Below are 15,656 nucleotides of genomic sequence, written 5' to 3'. Positions count from 1 at the left end.
CCAGACCTTTCATATAGGAACAGGGTGAGGGCTGGAGACCAAAATGTGTTGTGTATAGATCAGAGATTATTGTTAATAACCGCCGCTCAAGAGGACTGTGAGCTCTCGTCCTTCGAGGCTGATGTGAGTAAGACATTCAAGCGTGTTAACCCTCGCAAGGCTGCCAGCCCAGACGGCATCCCAAGCCGTGTCCTCAGAGCATGTGCAGACCAGCTGGCTGGAGTGTTTACGGACATATTCAATCTCTCCGTATCCCAGACGCTTGTCCCCACTTGCTTCAAGATATCCGCCATTGTTCCTGTACCTAAGAAAGCGAAGGTAACCGAACTAAATAACCATCGCCCCGTAGCACACACTTCTGTCTTCATGAAGTGCTTTGAGAGGCTAGTTAAGGAACATATCACCTCCACCTTTCCTGACACACTAGACACACGACAATTTGCATACAACAGATCCACGGATGACGCAATCGCCATCGCATTGCACTATCCCATCTGGACAAGAGGAATCCTTATGCAAGAATGCTGTTCATCAACTACAGCTCAGCCTTCAACACCATAGGGCCCTGGGTCTGAAACCCACCCTGTGCAACTGGGTCCTGGACTTCCTGATGGACCAACCCCAGGTGATGAAGGTAGGCAACAACACCTCCTCCATGCTGATCCTTAACACGGTAGCCTTCCTGTACTGCCTGTTCACACATGACTGCGTGACCGCTCACGTTTTCAACTCAATCATCAAGTTTTCAGACGACAAAACCGTGGTAGGCCTGATTACCAACAACGACGAGACAACCCACAGGGAGGAGGCGGAGTGGTGCCAGGAAAGTAACCTCTCCCGCAACGTCAACAAATTGAAGTAGCTAATCGTGGACTTCAGGAAACAGCAGCGAGAGCATTCCCCAATCCACATCAACGGGGCCGCAGTGGAGAGGGTGAAAAGCTTCAAGTTCCTCACTGACAACCTGAAACGGTCCATCCACACAGACAGTGTGGTGAAGGCGGCGCAGCAGCGCCTCTTGAAACTCAGGAGGATGAAGAAATTTGTCTTGGCCCGTGAAACCCACAAACTTCTACAGATGCAGCATTGAGGATGTTCTGTCAGGCTGTATAACCGCCTGGTATGGCAATTGCACCATCTGCAACTGCAGGGCTCTCCAGAGGGTGCTGTGGTCATTCCAACACATCACCAGGGGCACACTCACCTGCCCTCCAGGACATCTACAGCACCTGGTGTCACAGGAAGGCCAAGAAGATCATCAAGGACCCCAGCCCCCCAAGCCTTGGCCTGTTCACCCCGCTACCATCTAGAAGGCAGAGACGGTACATGTGCATCATTTCTGAGACAAAAAGACTGAAAAACAGCTTCCATCTCCAGGCCATCAGACTGTTAAATAGACACCGCTGACCGGCCTCTGCCCAGTACCCTGCCCTGAACTTAGTCACTGTTACTAGCCAGCTACCACCCGGTACTCTACCCTGAACTTAGTCACTGTTACTAGCCAGCTACCACCCGGTACTCTACCCTGAACTTAGTCACTGTTACTAGCCAGCTACCACCCGGTACTCTACCCTGAACTTAGTCACTGTTACTAGCCAGCTACCACCCGGTACTCTACCCTGAACTTAGTCACTGTTACTAGCCAGCTACCACCCGGTACTCTACCCTGTACCTTAGAGGCTGCTGCCCTATGTTCATAGTCATTGAACACTGGTCACTTTAATAATGTTTACATACTGTTTTACCCACTTCATATGTGTATACTGTATTCTAGTCAAGTCTCATCCTGTATAACTACTACTGTACACACATTTTCTATTCATATACTGTCCATGTCTATACACACCATCATATATATTTATATTCTGGACTCTGACATTTCTCATTCTGATATTTCTTAATTCCTTTCTTTTTATTTTGGGGATGTGTGTGTATTGTTTTGCATTGTTAGGTATAACTGCTCTGTTGGTGCTAGAAACATAAGCATTTCACTGCACCAGTGATAACATCTGCAAAATATGTGTATTTAAAAAATATATATATATACCACAGATATGCTTTGTTGTAAGTAATATATCTTATGTCTGTGTCTCTTCCGCAGGGAGATTTTGTGACAGAGTACGTGGGAGAGGTGATAGATTCAGAAGAGTGCCAGCAGCGAATCAAACGCGCTCATGAGAACCGTGTGACTGACTTCTACATGCTCACCCTCACCAAGGTAACGACGTACAGGCTGTGTCCCAACAGTCTGGAATGGTCTCCTTTACTTGACCTCTCCACCTCATGACCAGTAATACATACAGTGCATTCTGAATGTATTCAGCCCCCTTTGTTACATTACAGCCTTATTCTAAAATTTATTCAATTAAAACATTTCCTCATCAATCTACACACTACCCCCTTAATGACAAAGCTAAAACAGGTTTTTTAGAAATGTTTGCAAATGTATTCCAAATAAAAACAGAAATACCTTATTTACATAAGTATTCAGACCCTTTGCTATGAGACTCTAAATTGAGCTCAGGTGCATCCTGTTCCATTGATCATCCTTGAGATGTTTCTACAAATTGATTGGAGTCCACCTGGGGTAAATTCAATTGATTGGACATGATTTGGAAAGGCACACACCTGTCTATAAATAGAAGACGTTTGGAACCACCAAGACTCTTTCTAGAGCTAGCAGCCTGGCTAAACTGCGCAATCGATGGAGAAGGGCCTTGGTCGGGGAGGTGACCAAGAACCCGATGGTCACTCTGACAGAGCTCCAGAGTTTCTCTATGGAGATGGGAGAACCTTCCAGAAGGTCAACCTTCTTCTCTGCAGCACTCCACCAAAAAGGCACCTAAAGGACTCTGACCATGACAAACAAGATTCACTGGTCTGATGAAACCAAGATTGAACTCTTTGGCCTGAATGCCAAGCGTCACGTCTGGAGGAAACCAGGCACAGCTCATCACCTGGCCAATACCATCCCTACGTTGAAGCATGGTGATGTCAGTATCATGCTGTGGGAATGTTTTTCAGCGGCAGGGACTGGGAGACTAGTCAGGATCGAGGGAAAGATGAGCAGAGCAAAGTACAGAGAGATCCTTGTTGAAAACTCAGGACCTCAGACTGGGGCGAAGGTTCACCTTCCAACAGGACAACGACCCTGAGCACACAGCCAAGACCACGTAGGAGTGGCTTCTGACTTGAACCCGTTCGAACAACTCTGGAGAGACCTGAAAATAGCTGTGCAGCGACGCTCCCCATCCAACCTGACCGAGCTTGAGAGGATCTGCAGAGAAGAATGGGAGAAACTCCCCAAATACACGTGTGCCAAGCTTGTAGCGTCATACCCAAGAAGACTCAAGGCTGTAATCGCTGCCAAAGGTGCTTCAACAAAGTCCTGAGTAAAGGGTCTGGATACTTATTTAAATTATATATTTTTTTATTTATTTTTAATACATTTGCAAAAATGTATTACCTGTTTTTGCTTTGTCATTATGGGGTATCATGTGTAGATTGAGGCGAAAAAAACGATTTAATCAATTTTAGAATAAGGCTGTAAAGTAACAATGTGGAGAAAGTCAAGGGGTCTGAATACTTTCCGAATGCTCCGTAGTATGTGTATGTATCTCTCTCTTCAGTAGTGTTCATATATTTGCTGTGTGTGTGTGTGTGTATGTGTGTGTCTGTGTCTGTGTGTCTGTCTAACTGCCTGTGTGTGTTCCTCAGGACCGGGTGATAGACGCGGGGCCCAAAGGGAACTCCTCTCGCTTCATTAACCACAGTTGCAGCCCCAACTGTGAGACACAGAAATGGACCGTCAATGGAGATGTACGGATAGGGCTCTTCACCCTGTGTGACATAGAGGCTGGTGAGGAGAGCGACACGCACATGTTCTGTAATTTTGGTGATTGATCTCTCTGATCGATCTCATCTCTCCTGCAGACACAGAGCTGACATTTAACTATAATCGTGTGTGTTCTGCAGGCACTGAGTTGACGTTTAACTATAACCTGGACTTGGTGGGGAATAGAAGGTCGTCGTGTCACTGTGGAGCTGAGAACTGCTCTGGCTTCCTGGGGGTGCGGCCTACGGTACGGGACACACCCACATTCTCTCTCTCCTTATTATGACTATCATGTAGGAATCAAGTAACATGTTTCTGGTGTCCCACCGTAGAACCCTTCTGTCCATGGTTTGTCTGCAATGTTGTATAGAACTATAGAAGCTGGCTTAAGGCTTGTAAAACTTCTCTCTCTATTTTAACAAGGTAAATTGTCAGAATGTCTCCTCTCAGAAGGTCATATAAACCATATTGCTAATAATAAACTATGACTATGGATTAAGGGCTATTGTTCCTCCACCTACAGTATCCTATTTGACTGTTTAGGCTTAGATATCTGTACTATTTTTTTAGTTTTTCCTCAATTCATCAAGTCTGCTAACTAAACTGTAACATTTGTACTTTATTTATTTTTTATAATACCTCAAGTCCTAAAAAAAAATGTGCGTCTTAAGAGACTCCATGTGTAAGGCTGCCACTGCGGGGGCTGAGGTGGTTGGGGATTTTTACGGTGGGGGGGGGGGGGGGGGTTCTGGGTGGGAACGTCCGATGGGTGAGTTTCCCTGTGGGTCCTGCTTTTTGTTACACATCCATGGGCTTATCAACTGTAGAGCTAACAATTATATCATTAAAATAACTTTCCTGTCTGAAAAACAATGTCAACACTAGCTATTCTCTCTTGGAATTTGAAAGGACTAAATTGTCCTATCAAACGTTCCAGCTGTCTTGATATCCCAGCAATAAACCAAATTTATACAGCAATGCTCCAAAAAACACACAACCATTTGTATAAACTGGCTGCTTTATCATCAGCCCCAAACAAAAGGTGTAATCATAGATAAGAAATTCAACCCCTATCTTTTTATTTTACTAGGTAAGTTGACTTAGAACACATTCTCATTTACATCAATGACCTGGGGAATAGTTACAGGGAATTTAGCCAGGACACCAGGGTCAACACCCCTACAATAAGTGCCATGGGATCTTTAGTGACCACAGAGAGTCTGGACACTCTGATCCGAAAGATGGCACCCTACACAAGGAAATGTCCCCAATCACTGCCCTGGGGCATTGGACTAATTTAATTTAGACCAGAGGAAAGAGTGCCTCCTACTGGCCCTCCAACACCACTTCCAGCAGCATCTGGTCTCCCATCCAGGGACTGGCCAGGACCAACCCTGCTTAGCTTCAGAAGCAAGCCAGTAGTGGGATGTAGCTGCAGATTGGCCAATTGGGTAAAGGCGAAGACCAAAAAGGCAGAATCACTTTCCTTAAATGTATCCATAATGGAAAGAAAATTGCCTTTATTAATGTGTATGCTACAAATTCATATGATCCTATGTTTTTTGATTCTCTGAACAGCATAGTGTTAGAATTAACTGAATTCCACCTGCTTATTGGGACTGACATGAACGCCATTTTGGACATGCGGGACAAATCGAATAAGACCAACTACAATCCACACGCAACCAAAGCTCTCCAACATACAGTATACTCTGATTACAACCTCATGTTGGAAGCACATAATCCAAAAGCTAACAAGTACATTTTCTACTCAAGCAGGCATAAAACATTCTCCCCAATCGATTTTATATTATCTACACATCTATTTTCCACAATTAATAAAATAGAAAATGGACATGAGCTTGACCGATCACCACACCTACTACTGCCAATGACACATTTCTGAATCTCCTAAAAGAGTAACAAGATGACGTTTCATTACTAGAAAATCCTACGTTCTGTGATCAATTTGAAATTGAACAAAATGAATTCTTAATGATCAATAAAAATTCAGTCGATGAACCCCGGATTCTATGTGATGCAACCAAAGGTTTTATTCAAAATAATGCAACTGCATTTCCATCTATGTATTGGTAAGACAGAGAGCAGAATTTGCCATCCATGGAGTTAGACTCAACCATTACTTCCATGGTAATTGTCCTAGTCATTTACTGGCCAACAAGCTACACAGTAATGATCAATTAGCTGATACAGCAACAATTGAATCTGAAACCGGGGAATTACTATCAGAACCAAAATTAATCAAAGATTCTCTCACTTCTATAAAGAACTGTACACCTCTGATTTGTTCATCCTAAACATAGGAAGCCACCTCCCCGGGAGCCCAAATCGTTCTCAATGAACTCAAATGAGCATTAGATAGCATGAAAAGGCAAATCACCTGGATGGGAGGGTATTCCCCCTAAGGTGTCATTAAAATGTTGGAATCAATTAGGTCCACTAATGTTCAATGATTAACACAGCCGTTCACAAAGGTTCATTTGGGAGAGATGTGAATACAACGCTAATTTCGCATATTTAATAAACCGATATTAAACTATTTTCCAAAATGTTGTCGTCCCGTCTCGAGACTTACTTACCCAAATTGGTCCACACAGACCAAAGTGGGTTTGTTAAAAAACGTTTATCCTCCGTTGACTATTTACATATCTTATAGCTCAGACACACGGGTAGGATTATCAAACGTTTGCCTGCCGACAGTTCTTAGCATTTCTGAACAGAGTGTCAACAGTCAATCTCTTCCAAAGACCTTGGAAGTCATCAGCCACTCAGCCTTGTTAAAATAATCAAACCAGAAGGTGGCAGTAGCGTTGTTTGGCCTTGCATATCTGTGCGCATTGCTTATAGTCTGATTCCAAGCCATCTGCGCTAATGTTGGTATTTTGTAGAAATCCCTTGTTGATACTAGCCAGATGGCCACAGCTAGATGACTACCTAGCAAGATGTAGAAGAAACTATTTAATTCACTCTCCATAATCCCATACTGCCAGTGCCAGCCCCATAGCCAAATATTTAGCTAGCTAACGTTAACATATTCACTAGCTAGCGACACTGAACTAGCTCTGTTGCTAACACAGGCAGCTGTTTCATGGAAGCTAGCTAATCCATTGTGATTTAATTATGTCAATACTAGCTACAGTGGTTAGCTAGCTTGGAGGAAGTATTTAGTGTTGTGTACATTGCATCTGCACTTAGCTAGCTACCATCCCATAGCCTACATTGCCCCTTTGTTTTGAAACTGCAGTCGACTGTGGTATTTTGGACACAGTAATTGCATACTAGCTGCAGTTGTACTGCAGTAATTTTGCACTCTGACTGCAATATTTTTCCCGTAAGGGTGCATATTAAGTGTGACTGGCTCATCCATGGATGTATGGAGAAAATGCCCTTTTTTATTGACATGTTTTTATTTTTTTGTCTCCCCCACATGAGGGTTCGTGCTCTCCGATTGGCTCAAAGTCAAGTTGTTGGTCAGTGACGAGCATTGTAGAATCGGTAGGTTTATTGCAGTGTTGTAGACCGTTCTCAAGTTCCGTCTCGAGACCACATATTGAGTGTCAGTGTCGGATACATTTGTACTCGGTCTCGGACAGTGAGGACTTGTCATTTCTTCCCGAGACCAGCAGAGTAAAACAACTAATAATTGTCAGCTTCCATTCAGTCAGTGCATAAAAACTCTAAGCCAAGCCAAATATTCTTGAATCATTATTACAGTAGTTTAACAGTCTTCATATCTATTATAGACATGTTTGTGCAGTGGCGAACCTATAGGCCTTCAGTGTGTGACAGGTTTGTGATTCTGCAAGGACTGCAACCGTAATACTAGGGCTGTGGTGGTAACAACATTTCGTCAGCTGGTGATTGTCAAGCAAATAACTGTCGGTCTCACGGTAATTGACCGTTATTTAACATAAACACATTAAGCATCTCCTGGCTTCCACATACAGCCTACAAGCCACTGATCCAGACCTTTGGAACATCTACATTTTTAAAAAGTCTTAATAAATCCATGTAATATAGCCTACAACGCCACAATAAATCCACTATTTATTTTAGACAGGTCTAAAGAAGCATGATATGAAGAAAATGTAGTCTATTTCAGGAGAACAGAATAGCATACTCTGAGTTGTCTTTGTTAGGTCCTAATCTGGCTATACCAAATGGCTGTTGGCTAAACTAGTTAATTTAGCAGACAAGATTTGTTTAGAATTCTGTGGCATTATTTTTTATACTGCCGTGTGCGCATTGCTGCGCTTATAAATGTGCAGAAATAGCCTAGTTTATCAACATTTTAAGCTAAACGTTCTTATCTGTTGCATCAGCCACATTGCGTAAGAAAGTATTTTTTTATGCTAGTGGTTGAATTAATTTGGGATCTCACATCCCACAACTGTCCCAGACTATGTTTGGTATATTTATTATAAAGAAATAGGTACTCGTATATGCTTAATTTAGAGTTATTACTTTGATCCCAAATTAATTCAACCACTAGCATAAAAAAATACTTTCTTATGCAATGTGGCTGATGCAACAGATAAGAACGTTTAGCTTAAAATGTTGATAAACTAGGCTATTTCTGCACATTTATAAGCGCAGCAATGCGCACACGGCAGTACACGGCAGTATAAGTGCTAATGGGAAAACACAATTATTAAAAATGACCGCAAATGCGATTATGCATGTAATGCTTTTATTATAAAGGTGCATTCTTTTTATAAATGATCTTCCCCAAACTTGAAATTCACACTCTGCTTATTTATGCCAGTTAGGCTCTACACCTCTTGTAAAGCGGATTAATGTGCTTAATTTTAATATTTTATTAGGCCTATGGGCTAGGCTACCTGGGCGGCAGGTAGCCTAGTGGTTAGAGCGTTGGACTAGTAACCGAAAGGTTGCAAGATCGAATCCCTGAGCTGACAAGGTAAAAATCTGTCGTTCTGCCCCTGAACAAGGCAGTTAACCCACTGTTCCTAGGCCGTCATTGTAAATACGAATTTGTTCTTATCTGACTTGGCAAGTTAAATATACGTTTAAAAGAACTATGATTTGAAAAAAAGGCGTTGTTTCTTGCATTAAGCTGGACATCATTCACAAGTGATAATATATCATTCACAAGTGATAGGCTAATATTTTCACCCATCAGACTATTCTTGATTTAATCATGTCTTTACATATACTAAATAATATGTGTGTGAAATTAGTTTTGATTTAAAATGGACCGTTATCATGCCCCTGTCTCAAAAACATGGGCAGGGGGAAAATACATGTCATCTATGCACTTAAATAGTGAATGGAGGACGCTGTTCCCGTGGCTCATTTTCATGCCAGCCAGGTAGGCTATACTCCTGTTGTAAAGAGAAGCAATGTGCTTAATATTAGGAAAGTTGAGAAATAAATATAGTAGGCCTAGCCTATAGAAAGCTGATCGGATCCTCCTCTTTTTAATAGAGCCTATTAATCTGTATTCTCACACAATTGCATAGTTAGCACGTTTGGTAGGCTACTAATGATCATCAGCAGCATCAGAGCTTGCAGAAGCCTAATTACCATGACTAAAGGTCACATGGAATTTGACTGCCATCATGACTCGTGACCGCCTGTGTGGTGGTAACACGGTCACTGCAACAGCCCTAGGTAATACCAGCACACTCATGTAGGAGAGTGCACTTTTTGTGAAACACAAATGGCCCGTGGTATTGTGGAGGCTATATGCAGGAATAAACCGTATAAGCACTTTTTTCAGTGGGCGTTGCGTATACTCACTTCTTGATCCCGACTGATGCGTATCTAGTGCAGTGGAGGTATACGACTTATCAATTATGTAGTACAATAGGGAAATCATGCACAGAGTAGCCTACACAATCGCAAAGGCTGCACACATCCTAGTTTCAGCAGAATATCATCTGCAGGCAGCAAGAGTGTGCAGCTCTCAGCTGGTTTTGGCATGGAGCAGCTCACAGAACAATGACATCGGTAGCCGGTAGGGTAGGAAAGACGTTTCAACTTATATCTACCAGTAAATGCTAACTAAGTCAACAATGGCTATGCAAACCAGGTATTGAAAAGTTTAGTCCAAAGTGTTGGTTAATAGGCTATTTGTGATGCGCAATTGTTATCATGCCCTGTTTGCATCAGGGGCGTAGACACGGATGGCCCTGGGTGGACTGAGGGCAACCCACTGGGAAACCTGGTCCTGACAGGCCCACCCAATCAGATTGATGTGGTTTAAGCATTGTTGTGGACTTAGACAATCATTATTATTTTCTATGAAAAAAAATGAGATTTTGGAGAGTGAAAATCAATAGGAAAACTCATTTAAAAAAATTTAAAAAAGGATTTTTCACACAGGGTGCCTTTCCTTTGCTGGGCGGGCCATTTGGAAACTTTTGAGCAGCATTTTTGTACACCTAATTCTCCAGGCCACACTACACCACTGCATAGGGCCGATGAAAAGACAGCAGTCACACACAGCATAATGTTAAAGGATAAGCAGTCCATAAACTCGGACATAATAAGCCAGTATGTCCCAATCATAAGAATACAAAAACACAACCATTAACCATTTCCCAATCAAAATGTAGAACTATTACTTTCCGTTGCAAAAAATATTTCACCTTTAGCACACAAAGTAACCTGTGACCTAAAGTTGAAAGTGGAACTGACAGCATTTTAACTACTTTGTCTGTTCGTTTCATATCTGCAATCATAATATCAGTCAAAAATATCAAATTACCAGTAAATGCTACAAAGCCAACTTTATCAGAGCTTTTAAAAATAGATTATATTTGACTCAACATTCCATGTTGGCAGAATAGATGGATGCAGTTTCAATGACTCAATATTCTGGACAAAAACTTACGAATGTAACTAAGGCTAGAAATGTCAATACAATCAAACTAGCAAGGGCAATGATCACAAGTCAATCATAACGTGGCTAATAGGCTAGCGTATCTATTTATGTAGCAAGCTAAAAACACGGAGCCTAACGTTAGCTAAATAACTCGCTAGCTGCAAGGAGGATGTCATATCTTGCCATTGGAGAAGTGGGTGAGTGACTGACTTTTTCCCCTCATATAGTTTTTACATGTCTATACACAGCTAGTGATGCAGGTGTCATTTGGTTAGTTAGCAAAAACTTTAACGACTGTTATCCAGTTAGCATATCTCTTGCGTTCGCAAATTCACACAGGCTATCTACTCCAATTTCAGAACACCTGATTTAATTTACGAACATGCAACAAAAAAAGTTATGGTCAAGAAGGCTCTAGATAACATGTAAACAGCCTAACCAGCTCTGCTACGGCAAGTAAAATAATCAGTGAGGTGTTCTCTCATTTGTGTCTGGAAGTATCTAGCTAGCTAACTTTAGCCAGTTAGCTTAGGTGCTTGGTTGGGACAAGCATGCATTGCCAGGCAAGCTGCAGAAAGATTTTATTTAATTTTATCTCATCTTGCTCTGGAAAGCATTAGTTGTTGACCATGTTGTTTATGTGCATAACTGAGGGAGAGAACCTACCTTTTTCATAGTTGCTTGATCCATAGGACTGTAAAGTTCAGAAATGTAAGAGGACTCCTATGATTGGTGGAGTGCTGCAGAGATGGTTGTCCTTATTCTCCACAGAGGAACTCTGGAGCTCTGTCAGAGTGACCATCGGGTTCTTGGTCACCTCCCTGACCAAGGCCCTTCTCTCCTGATTGCTCAGTTTGGCTGGGCAGCCAGCTCTAGTAAGAGTCATGGCGGTTCCAAACTTCTTCAATTTAATAATGATTGAGGCCACTGTGTTCTGGGGACCTTCAATGCTGCAGAAATGTTTTGGTACCGTTCCCCAGATCTGTGCCTCGACACAATCCTGTCTCGGGGCTTTACGGACAATTCCTTTGACCTCATGGCTTGGTTTTTGCTCTGACATGCACTGTCAACTGTGTGCCTTTCCAAATCACGTCCAATCAATTGAATTTACCACAGTAGCTCTCACTTCACGAGCAGGGCATATCCAGCATGCATTTGTAGTCTAGTCTACTTGTGTGCTGTTATAGCCTGTTGCTGTAGCTACTGTCATGTAGTTTGCTAAATATTTTCATAAATAATCTGATAAAACACACAGGTGAAAAATCAAGGTGACTTACAAAGATGAGGAGGGGCAAGAGAGGGAGTGCGGTAATGTAGTGTCCACAACTAAATAGTCATTGTGGTATTTGAAAAGACCGGTATCCCAAAAGCATGATGGTGTACTTACTATGTGCACATGCTAACAGAAAGGAAAGAGGTGGGTATCTAGCTAAGTGTGTCATTATAGCAAAGTATTTATAAACAAAAAATCTGATCTCTTAAAAGTTCAGCTCATTTCCGTTCTATTAACTATACAATAGGCCATCATTGATTTTTTTTTAATATTACCTCTTTCAAGGAACTTTCTGTATTGATAGGGTTATTTTACCTAAAAACCTTTAGGCCTCCCTATAGAAAAATAAAACTCTGCATCCCTGCCCAGCCTGGCATGAGTGGTCCGAAGGGTGTTCAGCATCCCCAGTGGCTCTTTAAGTGAGGAGAGGATATTCTCTACTGCTGGTCTGCTCTCCAGTCACCATCACATGACCCTGAACCCCCACAGACTCTGGCCAAACTCAGGTTTCCAAAAATGAATTCAAAGGCACTGTAGACAGAGCCTAATAAGGCATGTTTCCTTTCATTTGTATTTAGTTCTAAGTAAGTTACAGCCTATATGTGCAGTTATAATGATTTAATACAACATGTTGTTTAAATGCTGAGCTCTTAATGTCCCTGCCAGCCTAGTGTGTCGCACTCGCAAATGCTTCCCAATGTGTTTCTTTGTAGGCTATAGCCTTGAAATAATTTAAATAATATAGGGTAATTAATTAATTTTCGTTCCTTCTTAGGCTACCTGTGTGGCTCCTGCCCAATTTAGAGTGTTTATATGCTGTTTAATAAGACATGTAGCCTATGAAATGATGAGCGCTTCTGACAGTCACCTTTTCATGTTTATTCAAATGCTTTTCATTCAAATCATATTGTTTAGTTTCCATAGGCTACTTCAAAACCAAATGGTAGGTCCAGGTAGTCACTAAAATAGATGGGTGTTGGTTAAATTGTGATTTTAACGAATGGAGCGAATTTGGAGCTGCAGTGTTTCCGTGCTTTGAGTGAGGAGGTTTTTAGCAGAGCGGTTGGAAAGGATGTTGAGCGCCGGAAAGCACCGCTCCAAGAGTGATCAGCGGGATTGGGATGAGAGACTCACTTTTAGTTTATTTTCCTTTACATACTAAATGTATGAGTTTAACTCTGTAATATGATCATAATGATCAATACTTTGTATTTATGTACCTTAAAAAAGATGGCAGCCCACAGGTGAATACAAACGAAATATGAAATTATATTAATTTCTATATTGTACCTTTTTAACCCCCCAGCCCCCATTATAATAAAACAAATTATAATAGTCACACAATAAAAAATGATAATCTGAGCCGATTGTTTATGACGTTGTTTTTCTGTCTGTCAGAGTGCAGTGGTGATGGAGAAGGAGGAGAAGGCGAGGAACGCTAAGCTGAAGCCCAAGAAGCGTAAGCTGCGACCGGAAGGGAAGCGCACACATGAGTACTTCTGTTTCTGCTGCGGAGAGGGAGGGGAGCTGGTCATATGTGACAAGAAGGACTGTCTTAAAGCTTATCACCTGCTGTGTCTCAACCTCACCAAACCCCCATATGGTATGCTGTGGGTGTGTGTGGGGGTGGGGGTGTGTGGGGGGTGTGTGTGTCTATACGTTAATAACGTCTCTGTGTGTGTGTGTGTGTGTGTGTGTGTGTGTGTGTGTAGGTCGTTGGGAGTGCCCATGGCATGACTGCAGTGTGTGTGGTGTCCCAGCCTCAACGCTCTGTGACTTCTGCCCTCGCTCCTTCTGCCGGCAACATGAGGGGGGAGCTCTCACCCCCTCTACCCTGGAGGGTCGCCCCTGCTGCTCCAACCACAACCCCCTCAGCCCCCTGGGCCCCAACGCCAACCCCCCACATACTCACACACACCACTCTGGTACGGTCAGTATCAAAGAAGAGCCAGAGGACCCCGAGGACGAGCCCAGCCAGCAGGACCGAGAGTAAAGCTGTCTCAAATCGCACCCTTTTCCCTAAAATAGTGCACTAGAAATGGAGCACTATACCTATGGGGAATAGGGTGTGATTAGAGATGTGCCATAAAGTGAAAGAGACCAGAACTGCAGCCAACAGTTACACCTGATATTCGCATGGGCTGGACAGAATGACTGACAGACCGAAGGACTGACAGGCGCAGACTTGGTGTGAGTAGTCAGTGGTTCTATGTCAGAGAGCGGAGCAGAGCTCCTCTATCTAAGGATTTTGGGAGTGGAGGAGAGGGCAAGGGGAGATTGAGAGGTGTGCCGCACATCACCCCAAATAACCAGTGTTTGTTTCACCACTTCAGTGTGATTCTGTCATTTCTACAAGTGTGGATTCTCAGTGTTATGTCATTGGTTACCGGCACTTTGAAGAACTCCGTGAGGGGGATGGAGAGGGGGTTTAAACCTTTTTCCAACATGCTGCTTTTCTCTTTGTTTACTTCCTGTGTACTGGGGTTGCTAGTGGCCCGTTGCCAGGGTCTGCTTCACGTCCCCAGAAGGCTTTGCTGTGTGTTGGTGAGCCAGCAGAGTCAGGCCCAACACTCCTACCACCCTCATCACTCCAGACATGATCCATCGATCCCTATCTGGCTCTCCTTTCACAACGAGAAGAAAATAGATTTGTGCAATTTTCAGGATCACACTATATTCCGACATTCCTTATACCTGTTTTTGATACACTTATGAATTAATATATATATATATATATATATATATATATATATATTTTATAGTACCAGCCAAAAGTTTGGAAACACCTACTCATGTAGTAAGTAATAAAGTTGAAACAAATCAAAATATATTTTATTCTTCAAAGTAGCCACCCTTTGCTTTGATGACAACTTTGCACACTCTTGGCATTCTCTCAACCAGCTTCATGAGGAATGCTTTTCCAACAGTCTTAATGTAGTTCCCACATATGCTGGGCACTTGTTGGCTGCTTTTTCCTTCACTCTGCGGTCCAACTAATCCGAAATCATCTCAATTGGGTTGAGGTCGGGTGATTGTGGAGGCCAGGTCATCTGATGCAGCACTCCACCACTCTCCTGATTGGTCAAATAACCCTTACACCGCCTGGAGATGTATTGGGTCATTGTCCTGTTGAAAAAGAAATAGTCCCACTAAGCGCAAACCAGATGGGATTGCGTATATCGTTGCTTCACAGTGGTAACCACACATGCAGAGATAATCCGTTCACCTACTCTGCGTCTCACAAAGACGCACCGTTTGGAACCAAAAATCTCAAATTTGGACTCATTAGACCAAAGGACAGATTTCCACCGGTGTAATGTCCATTGCTCATGTTTCTTGGCCCAAGCAAGTCTCTTCTTCTTATTGATGTCCTTTAGTAGTGATTTCTTTGCAGCAATTTCACCATGAAGGCTTGATTCACACAATTTTCTCTGAACAGTTGATGTTGAGATGTGTCTGTTACTTGAACTCTCTGAAGCATTTATTTGGGATGCAATTTCTGAGGCTGGTAACTCTGGGTTTTCCTTCCCTGTGTCGGTCCTCATGAGAGCCAGTTCATCGCTTGAGGGTTTTTGCGACTGCACTTGAAGAAACGTTCAAAGTTCATGACATTTTCCGGATTGACTGACCTTCATGTCTTAAAGTAATGATGGACTGTCGTTTCTCTTTGCTTATTT

The 15,656-nt window shown here is 42.6% G+C and overlaps 1 protein-coding gene across 5 annotated transcripts in view; it reads left to right on the top strand.

Annotated features, from left to right (window-relative positions):
- Positions 1-14,427, top strand: part of LOC115164370 (histone-lysine N-methyltransferase NSD3) — a 30,048-nt gene extending 15,621 nt beyond the window's left edge. For all 5 annotated transcript variants that reach the window (XM_029716780.1, XM_029716778.1, XM_029716779.1 and 2 more), the window contains 5 exons: positions 2,102-2,218; positions 3,718-3,859; positions 3,976-4,082; positions 13,378-13,582; positions 13,692-14,427. In XM_029716780.1, coding sequence (XP_029572640.1) covers positions 2,102-2,218; positions 3,718-3,859; positions 3,976-4,082; positions 13,378-13,582; positions 13,692-13,972 — 852 coding nt within the window. In that variant the 3' untranslated portion in view covers positions 13,973-14,427. The remainder of the gene's footprint in view (positions 1-2,101; positions 2,219-3,717; positions 3,860-3,975; positions 4,083-13,377; positions 13,583-13,691) is intronic.
- Positions 14,428-15,656: the final 1,229 nt, after the last annotated feature.

The sequence above is a fragment of the Salmo trutta genome, chromosome 27 (genome assembly GCF_901001165.1).
Source record: "Salmo trutta chromosome 27, fSalTru1.1, whole genome shotgun sequence".
Classification (NCBI taxonomy): domain Eukaryota; kingdom Metazoa; phylum Chordata; class Actinopteri; order Salmoniformes; family Salmonidae; genus Salmo; species Salmo trutta.
This window is presented reverse-complemented; position numbering and strand designations above follow the sequence as displayed.